General features: G+C 47.6%; 1 protein-coding gene across 3 annotated transcripts in view; it reads left to right on the top strand.

The window, feature by feature from the left end:
* The window catches only part of Cgnl1 (cingulin like 1), a 154,189-nt gene extending 136,988 nt beyond the window's left edge, over positions 1-17,201 (top strand). For all 3 annotated transcript variants that reach the window (XM_052713808.1, XM_052713789.1, XM_052713798.1), the window contains 5 exons: positions 10,905-10,988; positions 11,760-11,884; positions 12,712-12,820; positions 13,048-13,211; positions 14,330-17,201. In XM_052713808.1, coding sequence (XP_052569768.1) covers positions 10,905-10,988; positions 11,760-11,884; positions 12,712-12,820; positions 13,048-13,211; positions 14,330-14,462 — 615 coding nt within the window. In that variant the 3' untranslated portion in view covers positions 14,463-17,201. The remainder of the gene's footprint in view (positions 1-10,904; positions 10,989-11,759; positions 11,885-12,711; positions 12,821-13,047; positions 13,212-14,329) is intronic.
* The last annotated feature ends 2,135 nt before the right edge of the window (positions 17,202-19,336 follow it).

Genomic DNA, 19,336 nt, shown 5'->3' with positions numbered 1-19,336 from the left:
ATAGAAAGTGGTGTCTGTCCCCTTGAGTCCTATGAACAGTGTTTGCCCCGGGTCCCCAGCAGACTGCTACTGGGCACTGATAAGAGAAAGCCTGGGCAAAGATTCTTTTTAACTCTTGCTCTCTTTAAAAAGTTAAAGTTTTCTGTTCTCTACTTAAAACTCATTATTTCTAAGTTCTTCCGAATTTTTGCTTCCTACCAATATATCTCAGACTTTCTCCTAGTCCCAGCGATAGGTAAACAGGCTAGATGAAAGGATTCCAGCAATATTAGGTCTGACAAGGACGTCAGGGGTCAAATCTCCTGAACTGTGTAATGGGTCAAAGTTTTGAGGCCCACAGCCAGAAAGGACTTTGGCCAGAGGTGTGTGGCAGCCGGCTGTAGAGGCAGCTCAAGCTTCCTTTTTCCAAAGGCAGTGTTTTAACTACCAGGGCCTGCAGGATACAGCAAACAGGACCGCATGCACGGCAGAGCGGTACATCTGCAGATGTCCAACATGAGGTCAGCCTGGTGAAGGAGGTGAACATGTAACAAGTGGCTAGCTAACGATAAAATGGCACAGATACGAAACACCAAGTGAAGGACTCCAGCAGCCAGTGAGGGCAAGGCCACCACGGCAAGAGGGACCAAGGAAGGGTTTTGAGAGGAGTCTTAGCCTGGAGTCAGCTTTGAAGAAATGATCTGGCTGAGAGCAGCCCAGCAGAGTGGGCACGGCCTCCGAGCCAGAGCAGATTGGCCGGTAAGCACGGGATGTTGAGAAACCATGAATGCTCGCACACACTTCCGGTTTCCGTGAGGAAAGCAGAGGTGGCACCTTTGGAGAGGCAGACTGAGGCTTTTGGATGGTGGTATCCTCAAGGTGGTGGGAGGTATGGAAGGTTGTTCAGTATAACAGTAAAGTGCATACAGTGTTCTATAAGGTCAATACCAAAGCTGGGGGTAAGGAGGGGGTACCCCGAGAAGACCTTAACTGGGCTGCTCCTAGGGGCGGAGAAGGCAGCTGTGAGAACTCTATTCTATGCCTCTGGCTTTGCTCGTTATCCATCCCCCCAATACTTGCTGGCCCCATTATTTACTTTCCGAGTCTTGGGGGTTTTCTTCCATACATACTCAGGATAATAAATAAACTCAGAGACTCCTAATCAAGATAAATGTTTTCCACACCTTTTGAGGCTTAGACTGGCTTTCAAACGTGGCTGATATTGAGAAGGAATAGATTTGCTTTGGCAGAAGGCCATATTTATAAAAGGGGCGGAGTGTCTGTCTGTTTTCCCACATACAGAACAGAAAGGCTTCCATCTGACTTGTGTGTGAGCTGAAGAAAGATTCTTCGAGGAACTAACTGTTTTGCAGGCTTTGGGTCTGTTTAAATCCCAGAAAAGCCTTTTTACATTTCTTTCTCCAAAAACTATGTTTCTCTGCTAGATCCAGTAGGAGAGACCTATAAACCTAGCTACTCAGGAGGCTGAGGCAGGAGGATTGTCATTTCAAGGCCGGCCTGAGTTACAGAGTGAGTACAAGGTCATCGTAGGCAGATTACTAGTGAAACTCTGTCTCAGAACAAGAGGGCTGGGGATTCAGCCCTGTGACACTACACTTTCCTACATCTGGGAGGCCCCAGATTCAACTCCCAGTACCATAAAACCAAACTCAACGTTTCCATCCATGACTCCTGCCCACCACACTGAAGACTGAAGGATTTTCTTGCATGCTTTCTTGGCTGTTTTCATGGCTTGGAAGGTATAGTCACTGCCTACAGTCATAACTTGTAAGAAATAGGGCCACAGTTTGACTCCATCCTTGAATCAGATTCTAAAGGTCTTCAGGTTAAGAGTAATATTACCTGGGTTGGAGATGTGGCTCAGTTGGCAGGGTGCTTGCTTAGCACACACAAAGCCCTGAGTTCATTCCCCAGCACCTCATAAACTGGATATAGTGGTGTCTGCTGGTCATCCAGGTGTGGGTGAGGGGGTGAAGACAAGGAGTTCACGGCCATCCTAGTTACATAGCAAGTTTGAGGCCAGCCTGGGCTACAGGATATCTTATATCAAACAACAACAACGATAATGGTAATAGCACTTAAGATACACAAGGGTTATTTTTTATTTTATTTTTAACCTCTGTCTCTTCTGACTCTCACTTGTGTAAAGGGCTCAGGTAGGCAGAAAGAGATCTAGCCTGTTGAGTTTTTAAACGTGCTTGATAGGCTAGTATCCTGGCTCAGTGGGCATCACTGAATATACTGCTGTTGGTAGCTGAATGCACGCAGCAAGGCTGGGTTTACCCAAAGGCATCTGCTCAGCCTTGAAAGCCAGGATGACACAGCATGGTGGTAGGTTGACTCATCCTATGCCACAGCTGGTGGGCAGGGGGAAAATACCAACTTCAAAAATTGGGAAGCATCACCATCTTTGCAGGGGCTCACAAGGCTGCCTTGTTGCCTTGGAAACTGCCACACACATCCCAGTGGGTAAAGCTGGAGGCATGAACAGTCCCTTTCAGAAACTGCTCCTTTGTGGCTGGCTCACACCTGCTCCTCAGTTAGTACCTGGGGACACAGGAATGAGTGAATGAGACTCCAAATAGTCCCTTTTCAGGAGCAAAGTGACAGACCACAGTGGCGTTTCCTCTTTTAAAGAGACTTCAGGCTCAGAACGGCCTCTTACCATATCAGCTACTCAAAACTCCACTGTGCAAGCTGGCTGATGATATATATATATATTAGGATATAATTTCTAATCCCAGTCCAGGAGCACAGGCTTGCCAACCTCTTCACAGACCATTGACAAACCCAGTCCAGGAGGCTGCTATTATTAGCAATCATAAATATCTCTGGCTTTTCATTAGCCCAAAAGACTACAACTTTTAATCCTGAGAGCTAGCTCGGGTCGTGGGTATTCCAATGCTGCAGGCTGCTAGAATCGTATCTGCTGTTTCCCATCAAAATGCTCCATGGTTAGCTTTCATTCAATCCAGCTGCCACAGGCTGCTGCCTTCCGTTCCTGTTGGTTTTAATTTGGCTTCAGAGTTTTGGTTCCGTCTAGTTAATAGAGCATGTAAAACACTAAGCTTACATGAAGTATTTCTCCACCCTCACACTTACTTCCCTGGGTCCAAACAAGGATAAGAATGTGACCTCAGGCCTTGGGTGCGGTTCTGAAGATCTGGGTGCTGAGTTGAGCCTCTGAAGCGGTGACTCCTGGCACTCGCCCGGGTTTGTGGTGAAACCAATCCTCTTGGGACCTTTTCTCTAACGCCACGCAGAACTCCTTGAGGTTCTTTCCCCAAGGTGGATTTATTTTAGAGTATAGTGTCAGGCTGTTGTTTGGAAGCATGGAGAGGGATCTGTCCTGTTTTCCAGGACTCAAGAAACACAGCATGCCTGGCTACTGTCACTGTTGAGATTTTTATGGCTGTGTTTTATTCTTTCCTGTTCTTCTGATTTATTTTACACTTCCATTTTAATAGCCCTCTTTTGAGGGGACATGGTGGGGTGTGAGGAGTTACTATTTTGTTTTTGCTTTTCATTTGCCTGGAGCTCTGGGGAGAGGGGCTTGAACTTGCAGAGACCTTCAGAGATGTCCATGCCCGGCCCCAAAGTACCTGTCCCTGTCTTCCCCTGTCCCCTCCCTATCTTAGAGCTCTGCCATATGGGAGGTCTGTTTTCTGGCAGATGCCCCGCCTGAGGCCGGTGGCTGCTGCTGTAATCTATGCTCGCAGCTGGGACCCAGCATTGGGACACGGCAGTCCCCATGCCCTCCATGCCCTCTCCACTCACTCCCCTGTAGACAGTTCCTTTGGAACTCTACAGAATTCCCCACCGACACTCTGCTTCCTGTAGGGTTTTTCCATACATCAAGAACTGAGGGATTTTTTGTCAGAAGCCTGAGGGTAAAATCCCCAAGCTGCTTCCATCCAGATCTGATCCAGGCATGGTCCTGACTCTCCCATCAGAAAAGCAGGGAGATGGCACCTGCGTGGGAGTTTCCAGAAGGTTTAACAGGCTGGAGCAGGGCCGTTCCAATTACCCTAGTTACCTGCACAGCTGCAGGGAGAGGCTGTCCTCTGCCTTTGATACAATTTTATTACTTCTGCTCTTCTCAACCTGGGACCCCACAGCAACTTGATTTATCTACTAGCATCTGGGTCTTCTGTATCCCTTCAATTTGGGGGACCAATTTCTCTTTTCTGCAGGATAGGGCAGGGACCTCTGGCTTCCTTGGAAGGCTCCCTGAACATCCTAAAGGATAGGGCAATCACCAAACACCTACTGTTCCAGGCAACTGAAAGGGCCCTTGGGGGCTGCTTTGCTCAGGTACATGAACCTGCAGCCCCAGTTCTGTGAGCGAGGACCCAAGCGGGAGGAGAAGCTGGGCCAGGCTGCTGGTCTGTGGAGTTCCCTCCCACACAGTGTCCCTGAAGTGCAGGTCTGTGCCCCAGGGTGTGAACAGTATGGCTTCCCCTAGGAGGCACACCTGTCACCCTGTGTCCAGAGCAGCTGTGCGCCTGCATTCATTACCCAGCAGTCACAGGAGTAAACCCAGGGCCTTTCCGTAGCATGTGACTCTCGAGGGCTCTGGGGTAAGAGGAAGGAATGGCCAGTGGAGTGGCCCGTGTTCTCTGCTTGGCCCCTGTGGTGTTGGCATTTTTACTTGGCTCTGTACAAGGACGGCCTAAGGGAACTGGACTGGAGTGTTTTGTTTTTGGTTTTAATATTTGAATACCTTTAGAGGGCACATTGTGGTCACTTGACACACGTGTTCAAGTGGGTTATTTTCTAGTTAAGGCAATAAGTACTACCATCTCTTCAACAACTAATAACTTTTAATGCAATACTACTTATTCTTTGAGAATTTTATACATGCATACGTTATTTCACCCCCACACTTTCTCCTAACTTATAGTTTGTTTTAATTTTATTTATTCTGAGAAAATTGCATACAGTATATTTTGATAATATTCATTCCCCTTCCTCAACTCTTCCCAGATCTCCCCCATATCCCTAGCCCACCCAACTTAGTGTTCCCTCCCTCCCTCCTTCTCTCTTTGGTTTCTCTGTGTAGCTTTGGCTGTCCTGGAACTAGCTCTGTAGACTAGGCTGGACTCAAACTCAGAGATCTGCCTGCCTCTGCCTCCTGAGTGCTGGTATTAAAGTCGTCTGCCACCACTGCCCAGCCAATGATGTTCTCTTTAAAAAAAAAAAAAAAAAAAAATATAATAAAACGCAGAGTCCTGTTTGTGTTGGCCAACTACTCCTGGGCATTGGGCCTTCTCTGGTGTGTGGTCAGTATACCAGTTATCATGCCATTGAAGAAAACTGACTTGCCCTCAGCCAGCAGCAATTAAATGCCAATAATAGCTCCTTAGCTAGGGTGGGATTTTAAGCCCACCTCTGCTCCTGCATGCTGGGATTTTATCTGAGCTTGTGGAGGTTTTTTTTTCGAGACAGGGTTTCTCTGTGTAGCTTTGGCACCTTTCCTGGATCTCGCTCTGTAGACCAGGCTGGCCTCGAACTCACAGAGATCCGCCTGCCTCTGCCTCCTGAGTGCTGGGATTAAAGGCGTGCGCCACCACCGCCCGGCTTGTGGAGGTCTTATACATGCTGTCTCAGTGAGTCTGTGTGTGCATCTGCCCTGTTGTGTCTGAAACACAATTTTCTTGAAGTTATCGACCACCTCTGGTTCTTACAATCAATTGTTCTATCTCCCTCTTCCACGTAGATCCCTGGGCTTTGAGAGGAGGGGGTGCTATATCCCATTTAGGGCTGAGCATTCCGAAGTCTTTTGTTCTGTGCGCACTGACCAGTTGTGGGTTTGTGTGTTAAGTGCCCCCTTTTTATTAATACCCTATTGAGTCCAATTTAGTGCTGCCCATGTGTGCATGGGTGTGTGGTCAACCTACCAGGGACTATAAACCCCCAAAGCAAACCAATGCTCCTTCCCCAGGAGCGGCCACCATGCAATAGTGTCTCAGCTAGGAGTGAGGCATTAATCATTTCTATGTGTTGGGAACTTCGTATTTATCAGTCATTTTAAAATGGACCGTTTTTTATTTTTTGGTCTCTTTGAGATGCTCTTGCCATGGAGCTCAAGTGGGCCTTGAACTCATAACAGTCCTCCTGTGTCAGCTTTCCAGGTGCTGAGATTACAGATGTTTTGATTGATAGTCACTATATCGTGCCACAGAACAACCAGAAGTATCGACTGCATTTTTGTGGTTTTGATGTGTCTCATTGACTTTTCTATCCTCTTTGCCCACCGTCCTTCCCAGATTCTGACCACTTTTCCATTCAGTTCTACAGACGTTGCCACAAAAGCGATAACCTGGTGTTTATCTTTCTGGCACCGGCTTGTTTCAGTTAGCAGCATGAAGTCCAGGTCCTCCATTACAAGGCATAATGAATCTTATCAAATGTTTTGTCCCTATCTATAGAAATGACCTTATGGTCCTTGTCCACCCACGTGTCCTGTCATGCTGATTATATGGTCTTGGGCCAATCATTCTGTGCATCCTGTCAGGTTTAGTGTCTTATACTGATTGCAATGTCTTGCTTCCTTTGCATGTATCTTGCTTGTGGTATATGACCTTTGTGATGTGCCGTTGAATTCTGTCTGCTGGTATTCAATGGAGAGTTTTTGCCTCATGTTCTGTAGAGGTATTCAGGATTTTTTAGAGGTTATATCTTTGTCTGGTTTTCTACAATGCTGCCTTCATGAAAGGGCTTGTTTTGTAGAATACAGTGACAAAGCCTGAAGGCCCAGAATGTTTTTAGATGGGAGATGTTTCATTATTGCTTTGAGCTATTTCCTGTGTATTTTGTTTGCATGTATAATCTGTATGTGGGTGTAAGGTACCCTGGAACTGGGGTTACAGTTATGAGCTGCCATGTATGTCTTGGGAATTGAACCCGAGGCCTCTGGAATAGCAGCCAGTGCTCTTAACCACTGAGCCATCTCTCCAGCCCCAGTTTAGATTTCCTAGCTCTTCTTGATTCAGTTTTTGTGTTTAAGAATTTTAGGTTTTCCAATGTTATAGTACATAATTATTCATAATGAGCTACGATTGTTTGTATTTATGTGATATTATGTTTCTTTTTTCATATCTGATTTATTTGAGTCATCTCTTTTTCTCTGTTAACCTAGTTAAGGTTTGTCAATTCTATTCTTTCTTAAGACTTATTTTATGTATATGAGTGTACATGTGATGCCCACAGAGGCATCAGATCCACTGTGGCACTGGAGTTAACAGACCATTGTGAGCTGCTGTATGGGTGCTGGGAACTGAACCCAAGTCCTCTACAAGAGCAGTCAGTGCTCTTAACTGCTGAGCCATCTCTCTAGCCTTGTGGATTTGTCAGTTAAAATTATTGGCCATTTGTATTATATTTATTGTGGGTGAGGTTGTGGGTGCCATGGCATGTGTGTGGAAGTCAGTTCACTCCTCCTGCCATGTGGGGCCAGACAGTGAACCTGTCAGGACTGATGGCAATCCCTTCACCTGCTGAGTCATCTCACAGGTTTGTCATTTTATTTCTGATCTTATTTTCCTCCAGCTAATTTAGGGTTTGTTGTTGCTGTTCTGTCTTTGAGGTGTATTGTTAGGTAGATATCCAATTTATTTAAAGATCGTATTTGTGTACAGGTGCCCAGAGGCTAGAGGAGAGCATTGGATCCCCTGGAGCTGGAGTTGCAAGGGGTTGTGGACTGCCCCTGAGTCATAACAATCGATCAGCCTCCCTCTCCAGCCCCATTGTTTTAGTTTTTCAGACAGGGTCTTATGTAGCCCAGGCTAATAATGGCCTTCAACTCCCAACTTTCCTACCTCCACCCCCCAGTGCTGGGCCGGCCTGTGCACCCACCCAGGTTATGATCTATTTTCATGTATACGTCTATTGCTATCAACTCACCTTCAGTGCTGCTTTCGCGTTAGTCCACAGTTTTTGGGGTGGCTTTCATTTTCGTTTGTAAAACTTTAGAAATTTCCTTTTCAGTTACCATGGGTTGTTTAGGAGTGTGTTATCTAATTTTTTTGTGTTTGTATACTTTTAATTCTCTTTTTGGTTTGTAATTTTATTCCATTATCATCTGTCTTAGCTTAGGGTTTTATTGCTGTGAAGAGACACCATGACCATGGCAACTCTTACAAAGGAAAACTTTGATTGGAGCTGACTTATAGTTCAGAGGTTTAGTCCATTGTCAACATGGCAGGAAGCATGGCGGCATGCAGGCAGACATGGTGTTAGAGAGGTATCTGAGAGTTCTACATCTGGATCAACAGGCAGCAGGAAGAGAATATGCTAGTAGGCCTTCTGAAACACCAAAGTCCAACTTCAACACTTCCTCCAACAAGGCCACAATTCCCAATAGTGCTACTCCCTAAGAGGACACATAATATAATTTCAAAACTTTCAGTCCCTTGGGATCTCATATATGGGCTAAAGTGAGTTACTGTTACCCTAGAGCGGGTGGCTCTCAAATCAGGTATTTATACTACGATTTATAACAGTAGCAAAATTACAGTTATGAAGTAGCAACAAAATTTTATGGTTGGGGGTCACCATAGCATGGGTCACTACAACACAAGGAACTGTATTAAAGCAGCATTAAGAAGGTTGAGAACCACTGCCCTAGAGGGTGTCCCACATAGTGATACGAATATATATTCTATGACTGCTGATGAAATGCTCAGTAAGTGTCCATGGGGTTCTGTCTTAGTTAGGGTTTCTATAGAGCTGTGGTAACTCTCATAAAGGAAAACATTTAATTGTGGTGGCTCGCTTATAGTTCAGAGGTTTAGTCCATTATTGTCATGGTAGGACATGGGGGCATGCAGGTACACATGGTGCTGGAGAAGGCGCTGAGAATTCTTACATCTTACATCTTGATTTGAAGGCAACAGGAAATGAACTGAGACACTGGGCATGGCTTGAGCATATATGAGACTTCAAAGCCTGCCCTCATAGTGACATACTTCCTCCAACAAAGCCACACCTTCCTGTGCCACTCCCTATGAGCTTATGGGGCCCAGTTACATTCCAACTACCACAGGGTCCTTCTCTATGTAGTACAGCTGAACTCAGGTGTTTGTTGGTTTTCTCTCTGGATGATCTGTTGAATTCCTACTACTTTTGTCTGAGAGATCTCTTTAGAACTGATGATATTTGAGTCTACATGTTGGGTACATATGTATTCACAGTGGTTAGATCTTGCTGAACTGGGCCTTTATCAACATTCCGTTTAAAATCTGTTTCATTTTTATATCATGCATTAAATGGATAATACATGATACAATACTAATGAGTTTCATGACACTTCATACATGTGTATGCTTTGATCATCCGCAATCTCCTATTATCATATCCAGCCCCACATTGTTCTTCCTCTACCCTCAAATCATTCTACTTTCATGTTTTCTATAATTATTGTTAAGTGTATACATACATGAGTCCATTTAATGTTGCATGAATGTGTATATTTTTAGGACTGGCCACTTGGTTGCTTCATGTTTAATTGCATGATAAATCTCATCTAAGCTCTTTATTCAATATCCCTCTATTAGTGAAGTCAGTTTTTGTAGGCAGTATACAGTTGGGATTTTATTTCTTTCTCCATTTGGCTAATCTTTTGATTGGTGAATTTGTCATACTCACATTTGAGGCTGTTATTGATATACATTCCCATCTGTCAACTACATTCTGCTTATTTTTGTGATTTGTTTTTCTCATCTGTGTATGTTAGAGTCCCCTTCTCTTTTGCATATCTGTTCTTCTACTGGGTTTTATGGATGTTTTCAGGATGATAGTTATCTTTTCATTTCTAGTGTTGGCCTCCTTGAATATTTCTTATAGGGCTGATCTGGTTCTGATGAATTCTGTTTTTGCTTATCTGGGAAATACTTTTACTTTCAGTTATTAAGACTACTTGTGGGTATAGTACTGGGTGTCTGTTATTCCTTTCAGTATTTTTGAATATAGTCTCTAGCCTATAAGATTTCTGTTAAGAAATATGCTTTAAGATTAGTGGACCCTCACTTATAGGTGACTTGACACTTTCTTCTAGCTACTTTTATGATTCTGTCTTTGTACAGTGTTCTGTCTGCATGTATGCCTGCATGCCAGAAGAGGGCACCAGATCTCATTACAGATGGTTGTGAGCCACCATGTGGTTGCTGGGAATTGAACTCAGGACCTCTGGAAGGACAGTCAGTGCTCTTAACCGCTAAGCCATCTCTCCAGCCCCCCTATCTTTGTCTTATACTTGTGACATGTTGACTACAATAGCCCTGGTGATCTGTTTTGAGTGAATCTGTTGGGATACTTTGAGCATCTTGAAGCTCTTCAGATTGGGAAATCTGGGGCTATATTCTGTGAAATAGGTTGTTCGTAGTGGTCTAGCCTGTGGTGATGTCTTCTTCTTTCATGTCAGCAGTGTCTCTGTGCTGTGGTAGACTTCAGTGGTTCCTAAAGGAAGCCACAAGTCTGTGCAGCACACATGGGCTTGCAGAGCTGCACCGAGGCAAGCCCTCATGGAGTGGGGCTTGAACAGCTGCCAATCTGTGGTGCAGATAAAGAAAGGACTGTCCCTACATTCCTCAGATCAGGCAGAGCTGACAAATAAATCTTGTGGTCCCTGAGTCATAGGACATCCCTGGGACCCACAAGATGAATATGAAAAGAGAGCAATTCAGTATGTAGTAGCAGGTTTGGCTACAGTGACTATTGTTATTTTTAGCTAACTATTATTACAATCGTCAAGGGATCAAGAGTAGCTAAGAAAACGATCTTATACCCAAGAGCAAGCAGCATGGAGGGCACCCCTGCATAGGCCTCCTTCATGAAAACCATGCCAGTACAAAGAACATGAGAACCAAGTTTTAATCCTGTGTTTTTTGCTCTGCTTGTTATAGATGGAGCAGATGAGGAGTGAGCTACTTCAGGAGAAAGCTGCCAAGCAAGACTTAGAGTGTGACAAGATTTCCCTAGAGAGACAGGTGAGGACCACCATTCCATGAGTTCCTGCCTCCTAGCCCTTTATGCTGGGCTTCCTGGTATCCTCCTATCGGAATGTGGTAGAGGCTTTCCCTACCCCAGGGTCAGTACGTGGGACACTGAGGTGAGGGATTGGATGAAGTTAACGTTCACCCACAGCATCAGCCTTTCTTGGAGGTTGACTCTGAGGTTCTCTGCTGAAGGGCCAGGTCTTTCTCATGAATCGACAGAAGGCTCCAGTTCAGTGAGACTCCTAACTGACAAGGTGACTCACTGAGAAACTGGCCCCAAGTAGGGTGCAACATTTAAGGAGGACTCAGCATCAAAAGATTTTTAACACAATATTTTAAATGACTGACAATAATCAGTGATGAGAAAGCCATTAACATGGGAGGGCACAAGTCCAGCCTAAAGGGGATGGAAAGTAATCATACCATTAAAAAAGTAAAGAGCTAAGAAGGATCAATAAGACCAGTTCTTCCACACACTATTCATGTCAGTCTGTCATTGAGAAAACTGGTAAAGAGGATGCCCATCCCTCCATGCTCGGGAGTCTTGACACATGCCAGTCCTTTACATCCAGGCTCAAAAGGCAACATCTTAGAGACTCTCCTTTGACCCGTAAGACCCGAGTTCAAAGTGGTTTCTTGGTACAATCTCTGGGATTCCCCTGGTGCTTAGGCACTGACCAAATCCCTGACTCCACTCAGTATGCTTCTGCCTGAAAAGCATGCCCAACTGAGTCCCTCACAGGCCCCCCTGTCTGATTCCAGAACAAAGACTTAAAAAGCCGGATTATCCACCTGGAAGGTTCCTACAGGTCCAGCAAAGAGGGCCTGGTGGTGCAGATGGAGGCCAGGATTGCAGAGCTGGAGGACCGACTAGAGAGCGAGGAGAGGTGAGACCAGCCTGGTGTGGGGTAGGGGGCCAGGCAGGCACTGGTCATTCATTAGGGCTGGCGGGTTGGGGGTGTGTGTGTCTCCTCCCAACCTTACAGTCACTTCCATTTCTCAGATGAAAACGTTGAGCTCCATCAAGGTAAGCCATAAGGTGGCCTGGCTGGGCACTGTGCCTGGGCTGAAATTTAGGAGTGGATTGCAGCTGGCTACTGTCTGTCTGCATCCTATTGAAGAAAGTGGGATGCATTGTAAGCTGTTGAGTTTGAGCAAGATTGGAGGCAGGGGGCTGCTGTGGCCCTGAGAGCAGGTGCATTCAAAGAGAAGTTGCCAACTATATATTAGGTCCTTCCCTAGTGGGTAGGGAAGATGTGGGACCCCTTCCCAACAAAATGATTTTTGGATAACAACATAGCCCCAGCCCAAGGGTCAGCACCACAGTGAACTTGATCAGGCCCTCCCCAACCTTCCTTGAAGGTTCCCTGCATATATGTGCATAGTTTCAGTAAGATTTCTAGGTCTGGCTGGCATAGACCCCAACTACTGGTGGTCTGTGGTTCTTCGCTTCAAAAGTTAAGCTCAGTAGTGGAAGAACTCAGGACACTTCCGAGTTCTGGTCTTGCCACCTTGGGAGAGTCTTGCCCTTCTTGGGGCCCCATTTCTCCTCCTGTGACACCAGCAGCCCTTTCTTTTCATATAGGTGCTTTTCCCTGACCCTGAGCGGACCAGGCACCCGTGGCTGGGGAGTCCCATCTCCTCATTGCAGCCTGGGCTTCCTGCGGAGCCGAGCCTAAGAGGTGGTGTTCTGTTCTGCTTTCTCTACTCCCAGGGATCGGGCCAACCTGCAGCTCAACAACCGAAGGCTGGAGAGGAAGGTGAAGGAGCTGGTGATGCAGGTGGATGACGAGCATCTGTCACTGACTGACCAGAAAGACCAGGTAAGAGAGCCTCTGCCTCCTCTCAGCTGAGAGCCTGTGTCCCAGGCTGGGACAAGTGGAGTGTGTATGCCAAGTCCCCGGCTCCGCTCCTCCCACAGGATGCTCCCACCACTTCTGTGAGGCAGGGTGTCTGGGGAAGTAGCCAGGTCCCTGGCATCTCCCGCTCTGGCTTTTCCAGCTCAGCTGGACCTTCAGTCAACACTCAACCTCCACCTTTCCTCACGCAGCTGAGCCTGCGCCTGAAAGCCATGAAGCGCCAGGTGGAGGAGGCTGAAGAGGAGATCGACAGACTGGAGAGTTCGAAGAAGAAGCTGCAGAGGGAGCTGGAGGATCAGATAGGTGTGAACGAGCAGCTGCAGGGGCAGCTCAACTCCATGAAGAAGGGCTTGAGGTGGGTAAAGGTGGTGGCCCACCCGAGCCCACAGCCTCCCCCGACAACGGTAGAGTGCTTTCAGAGTATTCTTACTCCTATGGCCTCAAGACACGTTTCCATTGTTGTCCTGTGGGGTCATCCCGTCCTTGAGGTGAAAGTGGCTGTGTCTACCGAGTCACATGTCACCCCACATGTTCAATGAAGCCTCACATAAGTCATCCTCACACCGGTGCTCAGCAGAACCCGAGGCACAGAGCAGGTCAGGGTATCCCTGCCATCTCCTATCTGATTGGAAAGTAAAGTTCTCATTTATACCCTTCTAAGAATAAGGCTCTTCCAAGCTGCTATGAGGAAAACTGAAGGATGGGGCTAGAGGGGTGTTTTCCTACCCAAGGACCAACGTGGGGGATATTGTGGTGAGGGATGAGCACAAGTTTATGCTCACCCAGAACACCGGCCTTTGGGGGGAGGCTACCTATGCCGCTGATCCAGGTCACTCTCACAGGCTGACTGATGGCTCCAGCTCACTGAGAATCCTACCACCTAGGACTGGGAACAGGCCGCAAGGTCGGCTGGAGGATGCAACCGTTAAGACAGACTCAGTGGGCAAAAGATAATGTTCTGCCCAACTGTTAAGACATTATTGTGTGAGGGTATGGCTCAGTTGGTCGAGTGCTTGTCTCCCATGCAGGAGGCCCTGACTTCCAACCCCAGCAACCCATAAGGTAGGTGTGCTGACACATGCCTGTGATCTCAGCACTTAAGAGGCAAGAGGACCCAAACTTCAAGGCCACTCTTGGCTGCATGCTTAGCTTGAGGCCAACATGGGCTACATAAGACCCAGTCTCAGAAATAAAAAAGTGTTTGAGATTCATAGTGAATAAGAAGCACCCTGACCAGCCATATTGGAGTCAGGAAAAAGGAGAAATCAGTTATACTGTCCATGGCTCACCCCATCAACACTGGTCAGGAGTAGTAGACAGTTTACATCTGTTGCTAAGAAAAACATCTGGTGTTTTTCATGTATATGCATGCAGTGGGGTGGAGGTCAGGAGTCCAACAACCCTCTCCCCCATCTCCAACTCAGAGACAAGCCCTAGCCAGGGTCAAGAAACATGTCCTTTGTGCTTCTGCAGACTGAAGACGCTGCCAAGTAAAGTTCTGGATGACTCCGATGACGATGACCTCAGCAGTGATGGCGGAAGCCTCTATGAAGCACCACTGAGCTATTCTTTCCCCAAAGATAGCACCATCACCAGCCAGATCTGAGTCCGCTTCCAGGCCTGCTGATCCTGACAGGGCTCTGCAGCCATCCAGAGCAGGAGGCACCAAAGGGGGCTTGTGAAAGGCGTCAGACCCACCTCACATTCCTCCCCAGGGCCTCCATCATGTGGCTGAGTGACCTTGGATCTTAGCTAGGGAGCCATTGAAGTTTAAAATGACCTAACTGGGACATTTTGGAAAATGCAGCTAAGACGAAGCCCTGTGTACACCGCTGTCTGCCGTCACCCCTCCTCCTGTCCCAAGAAAGGTCCCAAAATGCCAGCTGTAATGAGATAGCCACAGTAGGGATGGAATGGATAGACTGTACATATTCTAGACCAGACCTTCTCAAGGACTGCTGCTGTTCTACTTTAGAATGTTCCAGAGCCTTCGGAGTGTGACCTCTTTGTAAAGTTCACACACTGATATGGATTAGCTTTTAAAATATGAAGGTACCAGATCTCAAGTATTAAAAAGCAGAGGCAAAGCAGGAAGAGTGAGGGCTACTCCGGAAATCAGAGGGGGTCAGACGGGAAAGTTAGCACTGGGAATCGATACTTTGGTTGTATGGGAAAACCGCTCATTGATGTTGTTGGTGGGGGAGGGGGACTTTTACCTAGGGCTGAGTCTGTGGCCTTGGTTGCTTATTTTATCTAAACCATGCTAAGAACACTTCCCACTCCCCAGTTCCTTTCAAGCAGGTGGAATGGGGGTACAGATGGGATTTTTAACAAGTGCTGTTTCTCTCAAAGGACAAGAGCCATGCTATTGTGTCTCGTTGGCCCTTTTCCTCCACAGCAGGCCTCCAAGCGATGCTCGCTCAGGCCTGGAACTGGAGGAGTAGGAGGGGCTATGAGGCGAGGTTTATGGGCTTAGATGTAGGATAGCAGCCAGTAAGTTCACAGGGAAAGGGATAAAGGGAGACGTGGGTGTGGGGCTGGTGTAAGAAGAAATACAGAGAAGTTCCTGAAAGCTGGGGGATGTGCAAGGGTGGGTGGGGGGTGTTGAGCTGGAGCTTGGAATGATGGGAAGAAAAGAATTGGGGGTGCTGGCCATCTGAAGGTCTTTTCCAGGAACGAGGTGACATGAATGATATCCTAGTGCAAGCACGTGATGCCAAGGTGGCCTTGGGAGGATGCTGGGCATCCCTGCCTATCTCCTGGCCTACCCATGTCACCCGCCAATGAAAGACCCTTGTAAGTTGGCTATGTGTGTAAGGCAGAGGTGACAGGACGCTGAGGCAGGGTCCCCAAGCTTCCCAACCTGGGGGTCAGGTTGCCATGATCCGCCCAGTGCAGGTCACAGAGTTCACCCAACCAGATTTAAGGTGAAGGGAGCTGAAGGATGAGCATTGACTACTAAAGAACTAAGCCCTAGTACACCTCATGAGGGTCACTGTCCCCTTGGACACAGCCTGGCATGGCCCTTGCCTGTTTCCTCACTGGGTATGGAGAGCTTTCTCCTTTCAGCCATTCTTCCATTTAACAAATACGTACTATCCATCAGTGTGTGTCAGGCCCAGACTGTGGCACTGGAAACATGGGGAGTGGAAGGAATGACGTCTGTCGGGCTGGGGCGTGGCTCCGCTGGAAGAGTGCTTGCCTAGCATGCACGACGTCCTGTGTTTAATCATCAGCCCTGTAAACAAGGTCTGATGCCACATGCCTGTAATCCCAACACTCAGGAAGTGGAGGCAGGAGAATCGAGGTCAAGGTCACCCTTGGATACATTCAGTCCCAAGCCAGCCTGGGATACAGGAGTCCATAGGAGACCCTGTCTCAGAAAACCACCTCTGCCCTCCCGTAATCCAGGAGAGAGTGGCACATAGATTGACTCACAGGCAGATCCCGCCATCCCCAGCCTCTGAGCCCGCTGTCCTCTTGGGAACTGGATAGCCTGCAGTTGCTTGGCTAGCTCCCCAGAACTCACAGGAATCCTGTGGCTCCTGGAATTTCCCCATGCCTGCCTTAGACACTTGCAATAAGCCTAGAAATGCCACAGCCTGCTTTCCCCAGAGACTCAGGTGAGAAACGTCGAGACATTGAGGAAGGGGTGTTTGCGTTCGGGTTTGACAAAGTCAGCCAACCCCCCATTACAGCCAGTTCTTTCTGGTAGCCATGGGGCTAGCTACATGAAGGAAAACAGCCCCTGGAAGGAGAACAGAGGCCACCACTGGAAACACAGAGACACCCCCAAAACAGGGAGGCTGGGCAGGGTCAGGCACGTGTTCTCCTGTGTTGTACCTGAGTGGGCAGGAAGTGGTGTGTGACACTAGACAGATTCAGAGAGATGTTTGTAAGTCCCACGCTCCTCTCTTCCCTGTGGTCTTGACAGATGCATCCTGGGACAAGGTGAGGAATAGGGTCCCAGGTCCTTCTCAGCTTCACCCTGTGGCCATTCCTCGGTTTTCTTATGTAGATATGTTTTTCTGTTTATTGCTTTAAGAACTAATCCTGCTCAAGAGTATTTTCTTTAGCTAGCTTACAAATATTTTGTGTAAACACATGTTGCCAATGCAAATGCTGAGAAGACAATCACTGTATGGCTTTTATAATTTTTTTTCTGCTTCAGAGTGTCATCCCACCGTGACAATTGGTATATTCTGTTGGTTTTTTTTTTTCAAGGAGGGTTTGGTTACTATGCGTTGTCATGGGGGAAGAGACATTTTTATCACAGCTACCTCCATGTGAGTGACTTCCTGGATAAAGCAATATTTCCTTTCAATAAACTGTCACCTGACAGGAATCTTGGCTCCTGTATTTATTTTCTACCCCTTGATTTCTATCCCTTGTTTGGATGTTGTGTGGCTCACTTGCTGTGTAAGCATGAGGCCCTGAGTTCGATTCCCAGAACCCACATGAAAAACACAAGTGTAGCAGTACACGCCTGTAATCCCTCGGGCAGGCGATGGAGGCAGGTGAATCTGGGGGCTGGCTGGCCAGCCAGCTGAGCCGAATCAGTGAGTTACAAGCCAGAGAGAAACTACCAGTGTGAATGCTGGGAACTGCAGTGGTTGTCCAGAACCACTTTGTGAGACAGAAGGGTGTGGGGTGGTCAGCAGTGAGTGTTGGTGAAACATCAGCCATGGATGACTGTGAGGCTCTGAGATCTCCAAACGGTTCATTCTAGAAAAATCACAGAGGGAAATGACTGCAGCTTGACAATTGAGAATCAGATACTCCCTTCCCTACAGTTGACTAGCTCCCCTCAACCACAGTTTGTGTGGTCCCTCTTGCTCTCACAACAGGGCCCCCATGGTCTCCGTTTCACATGGAGCTCGGGCCACTTCTCCCTAGAAGGGACTCACACGGATCACCATGTCAACTCTCCTCCACGCTGGCTTCAGGGAGCTGATCTTTAGACTCCAGCTTCCTGAGATGATTGGTTTGGCTGGGCTGCAGGTGGAACTCTGGGCATTTCTCTGTATGCAACAATCTTGGGTGTGCTCCCTGGGCCTCGGGTGACCCACCTTTTCTAAAGGTAGCCATGGCTCTCTGGAGTCCTCAGTGTCCTTCCTGAGTTTTCTGGTACTGCCTGCACTCTGTAGCTGTCCTCTCTTGAACCCTCCATCGTCACAGCTGGTCCCCATGTATGTAAACAGGTCCTTCTAGCTAGTCCGCAGGACTGCTCCCCTCATTGAAAGCAGAAGCAACTCCAAATGTGAGGTGCTTGCATTTTGTAAGTTCCTAAAGCCTTCACATAAGTTATATCTGATTTTGCGGAGTCAGATATTGAGACATAGTTTTATAATTTGTAAATGAAGTCTTCCTGCCAGTGTCTAACTTTTAGGCTGGACGTAAACCTCTTTCTCTGCCTCCTCTCAGCAGCCCCTGGGTGGGAGTAAGACTCTGTGTGGCTCCTGTTCCGGAGCTGTCGGGGAGGAACCTGTTCAGGAGGCCCAGAGTGAAGGGGAGAAGTCCTCCCAGAACCCACTGCCCTGCCTCCCTCCACGCTCTTCACATTCCACCCTTGACCTTGTGGATATTACCAGTAATCCCGTCTCTCTTGGACAACTCCTGAGAATGTTCAGCCCAGCTAAACATGCCCTGCTAAAGTCTCCGCTAAACTTCCTGTTTGTTGACCCAAGACCTGGCCCAAGTCTCCATCAAGCAACAACAGGGAGGGAGAGATGGGGAGAAAAGAGGGGAGAGGGAGAGGGAGAGATGGGGGAGGGGGGGGGGAAGGGGGAGAGAGGGGGAGAGAGGGGGGGGGGGAGAGAGAGAGAGAGAGAGAGAGAGAGAGAGAGAGAGAGAGAGAGAGAGAGAAATAACAAATGTGTGTCCTGTATTTATAAGGATGAAAGAACATGTTCTGAAAGTCATTCAACGCCAACAGCTACACTATGCAGGAAGGGCACAAGTTTTCCATAGGCAGACTCTGTCACTCGGTCTCACCACAGATGGTCAACATCTTGTCAGAATGGCTGGACCTTTGCTGCATAAACACAGCGCTTTTAGGAGGATGGGAGAGACTTGGGAAAGTCGGGAATCCTGATCTGGGGGAGGTTGTGCATTTTGCTGCTAGTGCACTTGGAAGCAGCAGCTGGTGCCCCCATAGGACCTGCCAGCAGAGGGCAGATGTCGGGGCTAAACAGTCTGTCTGGGGCCCCGGGAGCTTACTTACAGGGTGATTAAAAAGTGGGGGTAGAAGTTAGACACAGTCATGCCAGGCGGTGGTGGCGCACGCCTTTAATCCCAGCACTCGGGAGGCAGAGGCAGGCGGATCTCTGTGAGTTCGAGGCCAGCCTGGTCTCCAAAGCGAGTTCCAGGAAAGGCGCAAAGCTACACAGAGAAACCCTGTCTCGAAAAACCAAAAAAAAAAAAAAAAAAAAAAAAAAAAGAAGTTAGACACAGTCATTTGTTACAGTTATGTCATGCGGA

The sequence above is a fragment of the Peromyscus californicus genome, unplaced genomic scaffold (assembly GCF_007827085.1).
Source record: "Peromyscus californicus insignis strain IS unplaced genomic scaffold, ASM782708v3 Scaffold_11__1_contigs__length_118956290, whole genome shotgun sequence".
Lineage (NCBI taxonomy): Eukaryota > Metazoa > Chordata > Mammalia > Rodentia > Cricetidae > Peromyscus > Peromyscus californicus.
The sequence above is the reverse complement of the archived record's forward strand: the minus strand, read 5'-3'. Positions and strand labels throughout refer to the sequence as shown.